The 16,775-nt window shown below is 43.1% G+C and overlaps 1 protein-coding gene across 1 annotated transcript; it reads right to left on the reverse strand.

Moving 5' to 3' along the window:
* Positions 1-708: 708 nt before the first annotated feature.
* otx2b (orthodenticle homeobox 2b) lies at positions 709-5,972 on the reverse strand. The gene is made up of 4 exons (XM_031759638.2): positions 5,742-5,972; positions 3,469-3,676; positions 2,769-2,920; positions 709-2,283 (listed from the first exon to the last, which is right to left on the reverse strand). The coding sequence occupies exons 2-4, from the start codon at positions 3,563-3,565 to the stop codon at positions 1,660-1,662; spliced, it is 873 nt and encodes a 290-aa protein (XP_031615498.1). The 5' UTR covers positions 3,566-3,676; positions 5,742-5,972; the 3' UTR covers positions 709-1,659.
* Between the last annotated feature and the right edge of the window lie 10,803 nt (positions 5,973-16,775).

The raw sequence follows: 16,775 nt of genomic DNA on the forward strand, positions 1-16,775 counted from the left end.
GCGCGGGCTTTGAATAGGACCACGGCTGCCCTGCGCCCCAGAGAAACCCCCGCCGGTAAAATATTGGGATTAACATCTCTTGGAGTCCGGGATTAAACACTGCTTTCTCAAACCGCACACTCTCTTTCACTGTCTGAATTGCACTACCGGAAACAATGCGGCATTAATTCGTTCTTTTTTTTCTTTTGCGATGAAATAAAGGGAAAGGAGAGGATTAGGTTTATGTGGCGTATTACCACTATGAACACTGGATGGCTCTGAAACTCATCGAAAGACAACACATGGGCGTTAATGCGTTGGGCTGTTTTTAAGACGTGATAGAAAAACTAATTACGCGTGAGAAAACAGAGTTTGGTCGGCACGCACAAGTGTAGGCTAATTATTACTCAGACGGCCATTATTGGCTTAATTAATGCGAAAGTTCTGGTTTTCCCTCTTTGCCTCATCAGCCACATGTACCACCGCAGCATCGGTTGAAAAAACATTAGCACCCACAAAGGTTTTGTTCCATTTTTAGGGCTTAAAGTCGTAGAAAACGAAGAAAACCCCTTAAACAACCGCGATTTTTGCGCACATTGCCAGGGTTCCACTTTAATTTCCAACACACACACACGCACACGCGCACGCACACACAGATCGTCTATTGATGAAAGAGTAAGCTCACAGGACCTTTATTCATGTCTTTTCAGCGGTGAGGTCACACCATCTTTGGAGCCAGTAAAGGATCCACAATCACCGTGTGTTGAGATCAATGGAGGGGAAGCAAGTGTAGAGCTCTCAGCAGCCGAGAGTCTTTTCCAGTATGGCTAACCCTTGATAATTACTACCATCCACCATGTGCTTGGAAAGTCTCGTCTCTCTTTGTGATGCAGTAAAATAACCATTAGCATCTTTCGTTGGTGAAAAAACCCCAAAAGAAACAAAAACGAAAGAAAACAAAAAAGTTAGAAATCTAATAAAATCACAGCAGAGAGTCCGATGCGAGGGGGGGCTCACAAATTGCATACAATACAACAGATCACAGTTTCGAAGGCTAGCACAGATAAAAAAAAACAAAAAAAAAAACACATATGTACCATTTATATAAGACGCACACTGATTGTCTCTTAGAAACTACATATTGATTCCTTATAAACACTTTTTTTTTCTTAAATAAAGTAGTGCATCCATGTCCACACGCCATCCTCATGTCTCTCTGCCGGCAGGGCGGCAAAGTTGTTTAAGAAGCTTTAAGAAGGTCTGTCCATCCCGAGCACTTCAGCAGGACTATTAACTTGAGTTTTGTTCTTTTACTTCCGTGGCTGTGGTGTGCTTTTCTTTTTGAGTCCACTCTGTGACGTCCTCAACAGGTGTTTTTTTTTGTTTGTTTGTCTGTTTTTTTACGCACATAGGTACGCACTGACAGATAAAGAAGAAGGGCTACAACCGGTGAATAAACGGGAGGGGGAGAATCTCTTTGCCAGTGCTAAAATACATTAACTTCTCCTCTAGGAGGACCAAAGACCATCATGCCAAAAACTAGAGGCTCCCCTGAGAGCCCTGCCTCGGTGTGCCAGGCTCACGTTTTACCCAGTCTGAAGTGTTCTGTTGAGGGATGGCAGCGCTGTGTCTTGTGTGATCGTCACTGTTTGTGCACTTTTTGACAGCTGATTGCTCGGTTCACAGGACCTGGAATTTCCATGAGGACGTTTGATCCTTATAATCCAAGCAATCGGCATTGAAGTTCAGCTTCCACGACGCCGCTTGGTCCTTATAATCCAAGCAGTCTGCTGTGGAGTTGAAGCCCAGGCCGGACGTCCCGTATCCCTGGGTGGAGAGGGACGCCGGGGACTGGTTCAGATGGCTTGTGACTGCGTTTGTGCTCATCGGACTGAGAGTTGACCCCGGGCCTGACAACTGGTGGTGCATGGGAGTGAGGTAAGAGCCGCAGTCCATACCCCCGAAGTAGGACGTCGACCCGGCGTAGCCCTGGCTGTAGCCCGAGGCCTGTGTGTAGGTCATCGGATAAGACCTCTGCATGCAAGAGGAGGAGGTAGATAGGGGATCTGAGAGGGGAGAAATGGACGCCGGACTCCATATGGACACTGGCGCGGTGCTGGTTGAGATGGCGGGGACCGTAGTGGTGCTGGTGGGGGGTGTGAACTGGCCGCTGGCCCCGCTCTCCGAGCTCACTTCTCTGGTTGGGGAACTTTTCTTTTTGGCAGGTCGCACTTTGTTCTGCCCCCCATTCTGCTGCTGCTGCTGCTGCTGGCGACACTTTGCCCGCCGGTTTTTAAACCAGACCTAAAGCAGGAACATAATTGAACACATTCATTACAATGTCCCCATAAATACTAACCAAGCTGTATAGGAAAATAGACTATATAGTTCCTCTTTTTTTGCCCCACTAAAATTATTTCAGCGTAATTGGAACAGTTTCCTGATAATTGAAAGATGATAAAACATATATTATGCTGTTGGGGGCGGGGGAGCGTTTTAGAGTACATATAAAGAAAAAAAGAAAAAAAAAAGCAGCCATCAAAAAACAACATTTTTATGCTTGTGTTTCCTTTTAAATGAGTCAGAAATATATTTTCCCCCAGATTAAATCAAATACAAGTACAGCTAAAATACTATATATTTAAAATACTAAAACACTTTACAGGTCCCAGAGTGAAATGTTTCGTTTGATGCTTCTCAAATTAAAATAAAAAATAACAGAGCCAATTTTTTTCCATTCTACAATATATAACAATATTTTAAATATGACTTGGCTTCAGTTGACTCACCTGTACCCGGGATTCAGGTAGATTGATTTTCAGCGCTACCTCTTCGCGCATGAATATATCAGGGTACCGAGTTTTAGCGAATAACGCCTCCAAAACGTCGAGCTGTGCGCGCGTAAAAGTAGTCCGTTCTCGCCTCTGCTTCCGTGGAGTGGCTGTAAGTGCAAGAGAAACACAAATCGCATATGTTATTTATGTATACATGTACAATTAAAAAAAAAAGTCATCAAAGGCAAATTTGAAACTAATTACACAGGAGTCCTGTGAGAGTAAAAAAAAACCCGGTGGCAAATTGTAGCACTTGACATCTTTGAGTCTAACGTGCCAAAAAATTTAATGCAAACATCAAAGTAATTTGCCAGTAATTTCCTCTGGAGCCACATCTAAAAATAAAATCACACACGGAGAGACTTTGGGATTAGTTCTCACTCCAAGCTGTGTGCGCTAGAAGTTTGCTGTAGACTACTTTCCATCACCTTTTGTTTGTATTGGTCTGGTCAGTCTAATAAATGTATTTATTTTTCTTAATTTTTTTCCTTTATTAAAAGATAGACTAATAATAATAATTATTATTCATTCCTGAATTAAAAAATAATGTATATGAAGGGCTGGTTAATTGCTGTAACATAATAGCAAGGAGCCCTAAGTCATTTTCAGGCTGCGTGATCACATCTTTTTTAATTTTCAAAGAGGTTAAACATACCTGGATAGCCCACTGATGGATGTAAAAGATCCATGCCGGAAGTAGTTAAGCTGAGGCCATTAACTGTGTAAGGTGGTTGCTTTAGATACGACATCATGCTAATGTTTGTCTGAGTGCTGAAGTTGGAGAAAATTTTGAAAATTGATGGAACTCCCGAGGAGTATTCGGTGTCCTCTGTTCGCCGTGTGGTCCGTATTACACCTGGCACCTGTTTAAAAGAAGAAAAAGAAAAGAAGAGGAAGATGGATATTCTCGTGAAGTGATATTAGCTCTATTTACGTGACGCTGTGGCGAAATAAGTCCTCTCCAGAGCGCATGGCTCTCCTCAAAAAGCACCAGCCACTTTTCCAGCTGTCCTCATCTTTGCAACCCCCACACGCCCTCCCACGATTAAGAAAAAAGAAAATGAATAAAAAGAAAGGAGCCCTGTGATTGCAACAAGTTAAAGCCACTCTCTCCTTTATACAGTGAAATTAAACACCATGAACTGAAGATAAATCTCTTCAAAATAAAAGCTAAAAATAAATAAAAGTTGCTGGCAAATTATCTATTTTATTAGGAGCTAACTTTATTTTTATTTTTTAATATTATTTCTTTTATGTTAACATTAGATTGTATGTATGTAATAATCGATTGGATGAGAAGAAAAACAGCTGAAGTTGAACTGATTATTACTAAAACGTGTGAATCCGTTTAGTGTGAAAGCACACAGTCAACATTAATAAATACTTTTTATGATTAAGATAAATATGCGCCGATATTGAAGTGATTTAGAATAAAAATTACTGAATTTTCAGGTTCATTTAGTGAATAAATTATGTTATTTTTATGTAAGGAGGAGATCATTTTAAAAATATTGAATCAGTGAAAGAAAAATGGACACATACTTTCTCGATACACATTTATTTTTTTGCAGTTCCTTTAAATAAACAAATTTGCTCCTTGGTAAATTTTGACTGCTGTCACTTCAACTTCAGTGAACCTCACGCGTTATCCCCACTGTGCCTCTTGATTAGTTGCATTTTTTTTCCTTTTCAATATCCAACGGTTTTAACCCCCTCATCCCAATCTGTCACACTTAAAACACACCCGTCAACCAATTGCGCGCACACACGCTCGATAATAATTACTCTGTCCAAGAATTAATTATCAGAAATGTTTTTTTTCTTCGTGATTTAACGAGGGAATCCAGGTGGCAGCTAACCGAGCTGCAGTTTGGTGTGCGTACAGTCCACAGAGCTTCCTGCAAATCAAACCCGGCTCTCTTTCTTTATATTCCTTTCCTGCAAATCCTCGTGCGTTAATTATGATTTCATCGCAAATTTTACTAATATAAAGTAGGAAAAAGTATAAAGTATCAGCAAAAGTAAAGAAACTAAACTCGCGTAGATATTTGCTTGATTGAGCTAAACTCCTAATTGTGACCCCCTCCCCAAACAGGATCCATCCAAATGAAGTGTTGGTTTATTGTCTTATGAATTATTTATTTTCCGAGGCAAAGGAGAGCTAGAAGACAGAGGAGGCCCAGGAATAATTTTCAGTAGCAGGCCCGAATATTCCTCCTTTTCTTCTTCTTTTTTTCGGTGAACTTTTCAGCCTGGACGCCTCCACAGTTTTCCATTTTTGCTTCCCTTATCCTGTATTAATTTACGCAGAATACAGGAGTGCAGTGTGTGTACGTGTGTGAAATTTTTGTCTGAAACTTGACTCAGTAAACATGGATAGACGCCCTTGCAGTCCTGGATCAGTGAGTGAGTGTGAAATTGGTAAAATATGACCTCCAGGAATCAATTAATTATTTAAAAGCCCATTATTACATCAAGAGAACTTCAGCCCAGCGCTGAGTCTGGTCTTGCTTTCAGTATCAGGAGCTATCACAATGTAATTTTATCAGTTAGATGTGATTTACAATATTTCCGTCTTTTCTTTTCTTTTCTTTTCTTTTCTTTTCTTTTCTTTTCTTTTCTTTAATATAATAAATCAGTTTGTTGAGTGCACCCATTGCACCCGTATTTGTGCTCACATTAAATCAGTGACAGCCTGACGGTTTATTTAATGCCAACAAATATCCTGAAATCTCCTCGCTGGGATTTCTTTAAGAGTCTTCGTGGGTTTTTATTTTAGCACCAGTTGAAACGTTTTGCTTCCTCTTCTAAAGAAAACGATTAGGCGAGGAAGTGATCAGGTGAGGAATTGCAGGCTTTAACTAAATTTCGATAGTGTAATGATAATAATAATAATAATAATAATAATAATAATAAAGCTGAACTTACCTTGGCAGGGATGAGTGGAAAATTCTTTGTCTACTTGGTGTCCTCCGGGAGAAATAATAAAAGTCAGTAGAAATCGACGACGTCCTGTCGCATAAAAGGAAAATATCACAAACCCGAGCAGAGCAGGAGCAGCCGTCTTCACTGGAGATAAAAGTTAAGCGTTGAGCGCCTACATGAGGTTCTGAAGCGTTGCGACAGCGGCGGAGTGAAGGAGGGAGGCTGCATGTACGCCTTTAGGATTTGTTGGTGTGTTGTGAGTGAAGTGGTTTGAGTTAGATTTTGTACAAAGTGCCAGCCAATGGGAGCCGCAGGACTGAGCTGAGGTCTGTCTCTGTCTCCGTCTCTGCACTGGTGGGGAGGGTTTTTTTTTTTTCCTTTCTGGGAAACAAATGTCTCCAGCTACTTTTTTTTGACGCACAGTCTTCAGCCAATGGCAGCGAGAGGGCGACTGACAACATCCCCATCCCACCGCAGAGAGGGCACACTGATAATAAATAAACGGTACGCCGTTGGATGATGAGAGGTGGAAGGAGTTTAAAGCAAAGAAAAGTCAGTTTATTTCTCATTTTATTATATTTTTCATGACATCAAAGAAAGCCTTAAAGTAAGAGATATTATATAAATAAAAAAGGGGGAAAGAGGCGAAACATATCCGAAAAATAAAGACTTCTCAGAGCATTTAATGTATGTCGAGTATTTTAGTGGGAAACTCTTTTTAAGCGTTTATAATTTCACACCCTCGTCTTTACTTTACGAGTTTAAATACAACCACAGATGTTTTATTATAGAATAATATCACGAAAGCTTCCAGACAACCGATCAATATTAAAAGTCGATTATAAAATGTTTTATCATCTCCGTTGAGGCACCAGATAAATCTGCAGAAGAAGACCGGGAAATATAAGTAGAATTAAATATGTAGGGAAACCCCAAAAACAAACAAAAAAATTAAAAAAAACCCTAAAAAAATAAAAAAAAAAACAAAAAAACGGGGGACCAAAGCGGAGCTTCAAGGCTGCACCGTCCTCTCACATTCCAGCACGTCGTAAAAAAAGGGGGATTTAGAGCGACTTATTTCCTTAAAACTGTCCTCCCATCCACTGAGCCAGCCAGTCTGCTACCGTCAGCCCGCTGCAGGCCCTGCACCAAAATGTACCCACAATATTTCCAGTTGGGTTCCCACCGGGGAGACACCTGAGCGCCTGGGGATTCACAGCCACCGCACCTGCGGGGTACAGCCAGCCATGCAATTACACACATACAAAAAAAAAAAAAAGCTTCTCCGTTTGGCGACGTGCGGAACGACTTTTCACTGACTGCACTTGAAACGGTTCCTGCAGGAGGAAGATGTGCTCGAAGAGAAACAGACTTCTTTATATGAAGGTAGGCCTCTTTTAATTCTGTTTAATGTGCCGAAAGTGCATTTTTGTAGATTTAATAATAATAATACTAAGAACAATAATACTAATATCAATAATAATATTAACTATTTATTCATTCCCTTTGTTTTTACCTAGTAACAGCTACTTAGTGCAGGGTTGATGTTATTTCATATTTACTGGAGGACCAACAAGCTGCAAGGGACACATAAGCCTCCTCTACGTCACTTGAATTTTGAACCTGCGTGCCCATCTCAAAATAATATGCCGAGGGTTTTTGTCACGGCTTGGTAAATGTATCATCTTAAGAGGCTTTGTGGAACACCTACACACACACACACACACACACACACACACACACACACACACACACACACACACACACACACACACACACACACACACACACTGTGCGCTTGCACGGACACACCCGCTCCACTTCAAACAGATTTGAATATTGATTTAGATTTATAAACACAGACAGACCGTGGGCTTTTATGACTCGTCGCTTGCCTCTCTCCATGGCTCGTGTGCAAGGCCGGAGTCAAAGGTGCAGTGACAGCTGCCGAGAATACCGGTTCTCTCTCAGCCTCTGGAGCTCACACAGTCTGACGCACAGCACACCTTATCAACTTTGCAAAACTCAGTGACATCTCTGTTGACAGATTTCGATCGTGGGGACGCGGCGGCGTGGATCACAAAGCTGGATTTCTTTTAACAGCACAGCCGAGGGGAGAAAAGTTGGGAGATGTTTGAGGAAGAGGAGCTGCGACACATTCAGGTAACCCTCTTTGTTCATTTATTTATTTTGCAACTCGTGCTTATTTTTTTATTTTTATTTTTGAAAGATTAAGAGGAACTGCCTCATCTATTCGAAAAAGAGTCTATTAATCACTTAATTTATCACATAGAGGCAAATTTAAACGGGTGGAATAATTAACTGTTGGATAAGTATTTTTTTTTTTTAATTGTGTTGCTGTTTGCTTTATGACTAAAACAGCAAAACTCATCATAGCGCACAAAGTGTGAATGAAGTCCTGCACTTTCTTCAGGTTATACATTATTTCACACGAGGGTGTGCTTGTGACTGTTAAAGTGTGCAAGCCTAAATAAAAAAAACAACAAAAACAAACAAACAAAAACAGTTTGCCAGTAAAACCTTAATTAAAAAAATATTTTGTTAATGTTTCCTTATGTTTGGCAGCTGCATGCAGAGGGTCTCAAACTGCGTGAAAAATGATGACGTCTTGTGCTGTTATCTGCTGGATCTCACCGTTTAAATTGCTAAATAATTTATTAAACTGTAAAGCCTGGCCCTCCTCGGGGACTTTGTATCTTAAAAGGACGTTTAAAAGGAGAAGGAGTTAAACGCCTCTGGCGAGCAGCGCTCCCACTGACTCCCGGCTAATTGACGACGACTGCTTTTATCTCCGCCTCTGCTACACTCAACCTGAGGGTGAGGATTTCACCAGGCCCGCTCCAATCTGTGATTTCTACAGTTAATGCGTAGCCATGCATCTTTACAAACGCACTGCGCAGGCCCTGGATGTTTGACCCTTGTTTGATAGGGGGGAAAAAATCGCATTTTTAAGATTGGATAATTACAGGCAATACAGACCCCAATCTCACTGCTCTGTGCTTTATCCAGGCGTGGAAAAGAAATAATCAACACATTATAGAATACATAAACGCACTTAAAAAACAAAAAGGTGAAACTGGAAAGTCTAACAAAAAAAGAGGAAAAAAAGGTGCTTGTAAATTTCCTTAATTTCAAATAACATATTTGCCATAAAAACAGCTTTTCTCGCATCTCTTCTGCTTCTCTTTTCCCACCTATAGTTTCATATTCGCATGGCTGAATACGAGGAATGTGTTGGTGGAATTCATTCTCAGCTTAAAAAGAGACTTAAAATGGGAACAAAATCATGTAAAGCATTCATATAGAAACGATAATCTGTAATGTCAAGAAGAGCCTTTCCTTCTCCACATAGGATTTCAAATTTACCCCCAGGAAAGGTTGATTACACTTCAGTCAGCCTTTATCGTTCAATATTACTTCTGCTAACATGCTCTAGTTTTTTCTCCCCTCTTTATTAAATACACAAAGTTATGTATAAACCAACAGAAATTTTACTTTATAGAATTAAAACTATTACCATCCATCCAGATATCATTTAACTGCCAAAAAAATAAATAAAAATAGGATTGTTATGCAAATGTAGTAATGATGTTTTAAACTACTTTATTTCAAACTGTTTTTATCGCAGCTGAGAGTTAAGTTAATGTAATGATTGAGGTTAAACTCTATTGTTTATCAATGATGCAGGCAGTAATTACTGTAGCTAGATATTTGGTGTGTGTGTGTGTGTTTTTCTTTTTTTCCCTTTCTTTCTTTTTTTTGGTTGTGAGTGTGTGGGTGACAGAGAGAGGGGAAGAAAGAGAGAAAGATGAGCTGGAGAAGGATAATCACAAGCTGTATTTTAATTAGCCTGGCAGGTTTGATGGATACATGCAACCACTGCTGCTGCTGCAACAACTGCATAGTGAACAAGATGCCTAAACAGAGGGCTTTCCCTGCACTCTTCCCTTATCACAAAGGAGCTAAACCTTTGTGTAATGTAACATGTAAGTGACCCCAGAGGTCATCAAAACACATCCAGTCCCCTCCCCGGGGATTAAAGGGGCAGAACCTCATTCAGTGTCTGTTTGGGAAGAGTTTGCTAACACGGAGGCACACAAGGCATGTTGATCTCCTTAAGCATGTGCAGTTTTATAAATTTAATTTAGGCTGAAAGTTCTGTTTAAATGATTTCAGAGACGGGCACGATGTCGGATAAGTCTGTGCTCCAGTTTTCAAGCTGGTGCTAAACTTGGGAAATTCTGGGCTTTCTTTCCCACACATTTCTCCATAAATTCAAATGCAGTGCCGCCATAATGGCACGGCTCTGTGTGTGTGTCTGTGTGTGTGTGTGTGTGTTTGCCAAGTTCATTCTTTCCATTAATATGACAAGTCTTTTAATTGCTGCCATAAATGTTTGTGTTGTGTTTCACGCAGGAGTTTGCCAACAAACAAAACGGATGCAATTAAACACACACTCGCCTTCAGATCATCTTTGAGGAGACAAAGTCGAGTCTGGTGGAAAGCCGACAAGGACAAACAAGGAGGGAGAGGACTCTGCTGCCTCAAGGTTAACGCTGACTGAATGAACTCTCGTCTTCACACTATCAGTCTCGCCACAAAGACACATCACTCATTGCTTTTTATAGCATCTGTGCTCTTTTTAGAAGTTGACACGATGCTCAGTTGATGTTTTATTTTTGTATCATTGCAGAAAAATTAAACCAATTTTATTTATTGACACGCCTCTGTTTATTTTGTGACTTGCAATTAATTCAAGGTTAATATGCAAATAAAGAGATTTATGTTGCCATCACTGTAAGAGCGCCGCTATGCTCTGCTTTCCCCCCCTCTCCTTTCACCTAGCCCTCTTCTCTGTGTGCTGCTGAGGTGTCTGCGTGGCGTGGTAAAACCTGCCCTGCAGACTGGACCTCTCAAGTCTTCAAAGGTGGAAGAACTCAATGTGGGGGATTTGTTCAGGCTTATTTGGTAACCTAGGATTTGAATTGGATTCTGGGAAGCATTCATAACACATTTGGAAATGTTACATTGTGTGATTTCGTGTGTAATCCCCATAATAAATTTTAGAAATGGTCACAGCACTTGCACAACTGTGACTATTCATGATTTATCAAATGGTTTTCTTGTCTTGCCTCTTGGGGGTGAGGTGTGTGTGTTGCCCGGGGGGAATGGGGGAGGCGATCTCAGAGCCGGCGAAGAGACGATTCTTCAGTTTTAACCTTTCTCTCAACAATTTTTTTTCTTTTTTGTTTATTTGACCTGAATATGTGATAGGGTGAGCCACCATGCTTCCAGAGCGATTCTCTCAGACCCCCCAACAGCACTGGAGCATTTCAACCTCTAGTGGATTATACCTCCCTGGGAGGAGGGTTAGTGTACACACTCACACACACACACACACACACACACTGTAGGTACAGTTTATTAAACTTGCTGTATATTTTATAAAAGCCACAGTCATACATTAGCACGCCGGGCTGCACATTTTATTGCAGTTGAGTAGAAAACTGTGCAACTACAGCATTTTATATTAGTAGCAAGCCAGTTATGTAATATGCAAAAATCCCTCCAAGCATGGTTTATGACATAGAAAAATATTCCTTTTTAAACTCTATAAAGGTCCTTAATGATAAGTCAAATACTGGGGTCTCCTACTAAGAAACCATCTTTGGAATTGTAAGTTACATATCAGCTCCAGGCTACTTCTGATGCCTCCAAATTTAGCTCTTTCTCACTGCTTTTGCCCTCTCGTATAAAATGTCGATAGAGAACCTTTCCCCCCTTTCAGCAGATTAATCTGGAAAGTCACGATCAAAGAGATAAAGGAAGAGAAACAATAAGCGGAGCAAAGCAGGAGCGGAGGTGGATGCTTATCATCCTTCACCATCCAAAATGAGCGATGTGTACTTGCAGAATCGATAGCTGTTTGCCAGATGCTCCAGAAGGAGCCCAAAGGGAGTGAAGAAAGTGAACTTCTGTGTGAACATATATTTTCGGGGCTCTACTACTTGAATTTTGTGTCTGGTGTGTAACTCTCCCGCCTTGGATTGATAAGAGCGAGAGCTGTGTGTGTGTGTGTGTGTGTGTGTGTGTGTGTGTGTGTGTGTGTGTGTGTGTGTGTGTGTGTGTGTGTGTGTGTGTGTGTGTGTGTGTGTGTGTGTGTGTGTGTGTGTGTGTGTGTGTGTGTGTGTGTGTGTGTGGAAGTAAATGAGTATTTGTGCCCTGTCCAAACCCCACTTTGTTTTGAATGACACTTTGGCGATGCCCCCAGTCCCCCACTTCGACTTCTCAAGCGTACCCCCTGTCAGTGCCAACTCTGCCAATTCCTCTCATGTCTTTAATATCTCTCTTTGGGCCCTTGGGTTTTGCCAGTGAAGGCTCCCCAGTGACAGTTGGACATTGCCTTCACATTTGGGAGACAGCGGCGGGTGTCTGTAGCGTTCCCAGCCCTGGGCCTGTGGGGAATCTGTGATGGCTCGCCTGTCAGCCGGCCCCTCCCCTGTAATTAGGAGAGTAAACACAGCGTCTGGCTCGGCTTGGGGGAGAAGTAGGAGGGAGCGGAGGAGGGGACCGTCCGGCTCCTGTCCTACTGCTGCTTGAGCTGTCCAGCAGTAGCTTTGGATAGATAGCCTGTGATGTGCAGCCCCTTCACATCCTTGCAAAGGATGGAGATGCGGAGGAGAGTGCAGCCTGTTAACGTGCTGAGAAACATCAGTACCTTGTTGAGCATCAGTGAACCAGCGAGGAGGCTTTTCACTAAGCTGAACCTTTGTTTAGAAGTAGAAAGAAACGGATCATTTAAGATGATCTGAGCGCTGTTCAAAAAAAGTGATGAGAATGTTGATATGGGTAAGCTGTGCACAGAAAGGTGTTCCTTGTACTTCTTTAACAGTATAATGCTCATTTAGGTCTCTAGGCGATAACATAACACCACTACAAAGCCTCATCTCCTCTCTTCACCTCACTCCTGGTTGCTGGGGGGACTGGTCAGCTGCTGGAGGAATGTGTTGTGGGCTGGAGTTGTAGCTGTAGCTCGGGACCAGCTTTGGGGGACTGCCATGCTACCCTAAACCAGCCACTCCACACTGCCCAGGCAGGGAGGTGGGCTGCGGGAATGCTGAGACCAAGAGGGGAGGAATTTCACTGGTTGACCTGCCAGAGAAATGCCATGCAGAGAGCAATGAAGAGAGAAACCTAAAATGAGAGCGAGAGACAGAAAAGCATATCTCAGCCAATTGAAACGCAGCCTGTCAGTGTCATTTTGGTTTCGTAGGATGATTACTGATGATGGGCCAGTTGCTGAATGAGCTGGTTGCCACACAGACACTGTGGCACCGCATCTGACTTCGATCTTTTCAGGTTCAGCGGGCATAACCAAAGTAGCTTCAACAGTTTATAATCAGCACATTTAGAGATGTTTCCCATTATTTACCATGCAAATCATCCATCTGTCTTAGTGGACGTTCGTTACTTGAACGTGATCAGATGTATTCGTGTTTTTGCGTAAGTAAAATTTAAATCAGATGGTGTGCACCAGTGTGTACATGTGGCGGAGATGGAGTACAAAGGAGGAGGGGCGCTCTAAGGCCCAGCGTACTTGCCAAAGTCTTTACGGCGCCCAGAGAGCCATGCTGCAGCATCATGGTCCACAGCATGGAAAGACATGGGGCAGATGGGTGCAGTGTAGCAACTCAACCTCCCCCTTCTCCTCCCAAATGTGAGGCAGCAGTGGTGGGAATGGCACAGTGTGAGAGGGAGTCTGAGTTCAGGGCTGAAACAGAAAAGCTGTTGGAGGGGCATTTGGGGGCTGGGAGAAATTGGGGACTGAAAGCTGTTTTTTTGGGGGGTTTGGGGGAGGCACTGGAGAAGCTGTTGGTGGGGCAGAGATCCTGCAATGGAGAGGGAAAGCCAATCCCCCCTGTCACATCCCTTTGAAATCCAAGTGCAGGGGCACGAGCCCAGGGAGGAGTGGCAGCGTGGCCCAGCGCCTGGGCAGACAGGCAGTCACCGCACTGGGCCGCAGTCCAGCTCGCCTGGCCTGGCCCCTTCCCACTGTAGCCCACCCCGTCTGGACCAGGCTTACGGGAGTCAGGCAGCCGACCCCCAGTGGACAGGCCGGAGCCCTGCGCTACTGAGTAGCATCTCAGATCCTCTGCTGGGTTTGAAACAGCAGCAGAATCCCCCAGGGAGAGAGGCCCTGCGGAGCTTAGGAGGTGCCTCCACTGCCTCACAGCTTCTCCTGCACCCAGGCCTCTGGATGGGGGCCCAGTGTAGTCTGCTGCTGCTGATAACCCCCACCTCACCACCAGGCCGTTCTGCCTTCAGGGCCCTGTGCAGGTCCACACATCCCCATGGCAACAGTGGCAGGGCCGTCCACACAATGTGAGTGGGCAACAAGCCAAGTGCTGCCAAATTGGGATGAGGGAGAGACATTTTGGGAGAGTGCTCAATCCTGAATCTTTTCACCTTTATGTTGTCTCTGGGTAATCGTGTTTTTGGCTTCAGTGAGCTAATATCAGAGATTTGGCCAGAATGAACAGTGGTCAGCGGCACCAGAGACGAGTGCACTTTTGCGAGGTTCCCCGCCTCCCGTGTTTCTTAAATTCGACGACTTCTCTTCAGGCTGGAAAACATTACTTGTCAAATATTGCTAACAGCAGCAGCAGGCATTTATAAAATTAAACCCTCGGGTGGGCTGATATATTCCGAAGCGTTCCTTGTGTGTTTAAAGAGACCTTGTCAAGGCAATATTAAGCCTGCGTAAACACAAGTAGTTCAATGACATTCGCAGCAGCCACCTAAAGTTGATTCCCCACCCCCTCCAGCCACTGGGAAGATACTAAGTGGTTGGGTGGTGTTTACTGAAAGTGGATATCTGCTGTTTGTTTTGTTGTTCTGCTTCCCGACCGTAAACACTGCATAGATTTCCTTGAGTGGTGTTTGAAACACATTTGTGTGTGCGTGCCATGTGTTATATTTGCTGATAACAGGATTTACTCAAATTGCGAATCACCAGTTGAGAAAGGTTAATTGTCAGTGCAAGTGGTAGAATGGGTACATGCAATAATTATTAGTCTAAGTTGCTTTATTATTTAATGATGCTAATTAGGCATTAGCTGTGGTCCCCTTTTTGGATCACAACTTCAAATGCATGTCAAATTGCATTAAGTTCACTTTGACATCCATTTATCAAACTAAAGGAATGCTGTTTTGTAGATGTCCTTAGTGTGTTTATTGTTGTGAAACGGATCTGTTCTCGAGGTACTGATCAGGAAATTAGCAGAGGGATTTTTAAGAAATGGCTCATTTTATTTGCTGTGAGGACAATGCATTTTATGATTGGTGCACTTTTGATGGTAGTCTTAGTAGACTGGTCATTTACGCTTGGATCAAGAAAGATATTTGATACATGCACGAAAGCGGAAATTTGAAAGTGTCTTTTCAGCTGGATTTTACTCCACTAAGACACACAAGGTTTGGTTTGTGTGCCACCCATGTGGATTAGACTGGCATGAATCTGGCATTAAGGTTAGGTGGAAAGTGACAAGGAAAGAAAGCAAGAGATCAAGGCATGACTGCCAGTGCATGTCATTGCCCTACACTCTCATCAAATAGCCCCGTGCTGCTTATGTTGCTGCCCAGACGCAAATTAATTTGGACGCCTGGAAAGACTGCAGAGCCCGGGACTCATCTCTGCCCTTTAAAAAAGAAAAGGCACCAGCGGAGAGCACTCTTCCAACAAGGGGGTGGGCAGGGGCCGAGAGAGAGGTTTTGATGGATTTCAGTGGAGGTCAACAGAGTGTCTGAAATAAGATGGGAGGGTACAGAGGACATGGTTGAATATGCTTGTCCTGCTATGATGACAAGATGGCTCAGCTACCACTGTGCCACTGGCCTCCCCCTGCTTTCATGCTCGCCTCCCTCCCCCCTGGAAGCCCCCCACCTCCCCGCAGGACACCAGTGAGGTAGAGAGGAGAAGCAAGCGGGGGGAGAAGAGTGGGGTGCTGATGGTTAGCTGCCGTTTAATCTTCTCCTTGGCTCACTGCAGATTCTTTCACTACATGCCCCTCTCCCTCATCTCCCCAAATCTGTACCTGCTCATCCCTGGGCCCGCTTTACAGGGGAGCTCTTGATCAGTGAGGTGATGGAGAATAGCCCTCGTCACACACTCCAAATAGGATCAGATTGCCTGGGAGCAAAAGGTGAGAGCTACATGGAGCTTGGTTAAAATAGAGGAGGTGGTGGTGTGGAGATGCTTCAGCAACCAGACACTACCAGGAAATGAGCTCAGTTTGAGATGGACTTTCTAGTGCTTGGAGATTTCAGAGGGGTTTTGGTGCTGGTGCAGAACAACCCCAAAACTCCAGTGCATGCGTTGGCCAAGAGGGTAGGAGAGCGAGGTGGAGACCACGCTCTCCACTGGCTTGTCGTTGGCATGTCGTTAACCTCCCGGGGATCGGGGGGAAAAAGGAATCAGTCCTCTGTATGCTTTAAACTCAGGGTTCGTTTGTAAGGTGCCCGGGGAGCACTGCTCCCCTGCTGGAAGACAGGGTACCAAAACAGCAGCATGCTGACAAAAGGGGTGGAGTAAAGGGTTAAATAAAACTGCATGCTGGGTCACTGAGCAACCCCCCAGGGTTCAGCAATAAACAGTTAAGTTGCTCAAATGAAGTGTTTCAGTAGTCTGGAAAAGCTTTTAGTTTTGTATTTATTTTTTGACCCAACTCATCACTGATTATGTCTGATTTAAGATTTAAAACTACAGACGTATTATCAGCAAAATCTACTTTAAAAAGTACGCCTTCAGAAAGTCTGAACTTTAAATGTTGTACTTCAACATGGTTTTAATTTTGATTGGTTCATACACAGTATTTAGAAAGGTTACATACTTTGTATTAAGATGAAGGAGTAGTGTTTTAAAAATTGTAATACTTCCCTCGGAAAAGAAGTAAAGTATTAAAGAATGTGCAAAACACTGGAAACAGTGCAATATACATTATATTATTTGCTTAAATC

This window comes from Oreochromis aureus, linkage group 19, assembly GCF_013358895.1.
Source record: "Oreochromis aureus strain Israel breed Guangdong linkage group 19, ZZ_aureus, whole genome shotgun sequence".
Lineage (NCBI taxonomy): Eukaryota > Metazoa > Chordata > Actinopteri > Cichliformes > Cichlidae > Oreochromis > Oreochromis aureus.

Excerpts from the sequence above, each read along its gene's own strand:
- otx2b (XM_031759638.2), bottom strand. The coding sequence starts at position 3,565 with ATGATGTCGTATCTAAAGCAACCACCTTACACAGTTAATGGCCTCAGC. Across the intron at positions 2,921-3,468 it reads TCCATCAGTGGGCTATCCAG|CCACTCCACGGAAGCAGAGG; the intron begins GTATGTTTAACC and ends TTGCACTTACAG. Across the intron at positions 2,284-2,768 it reads TACCTGAATCCCGGGTACAG|GTCTGGTTTAAAAACCGGCG; the intron begins GTGAGTCAACTG and ends TTCCTGCTTTAG.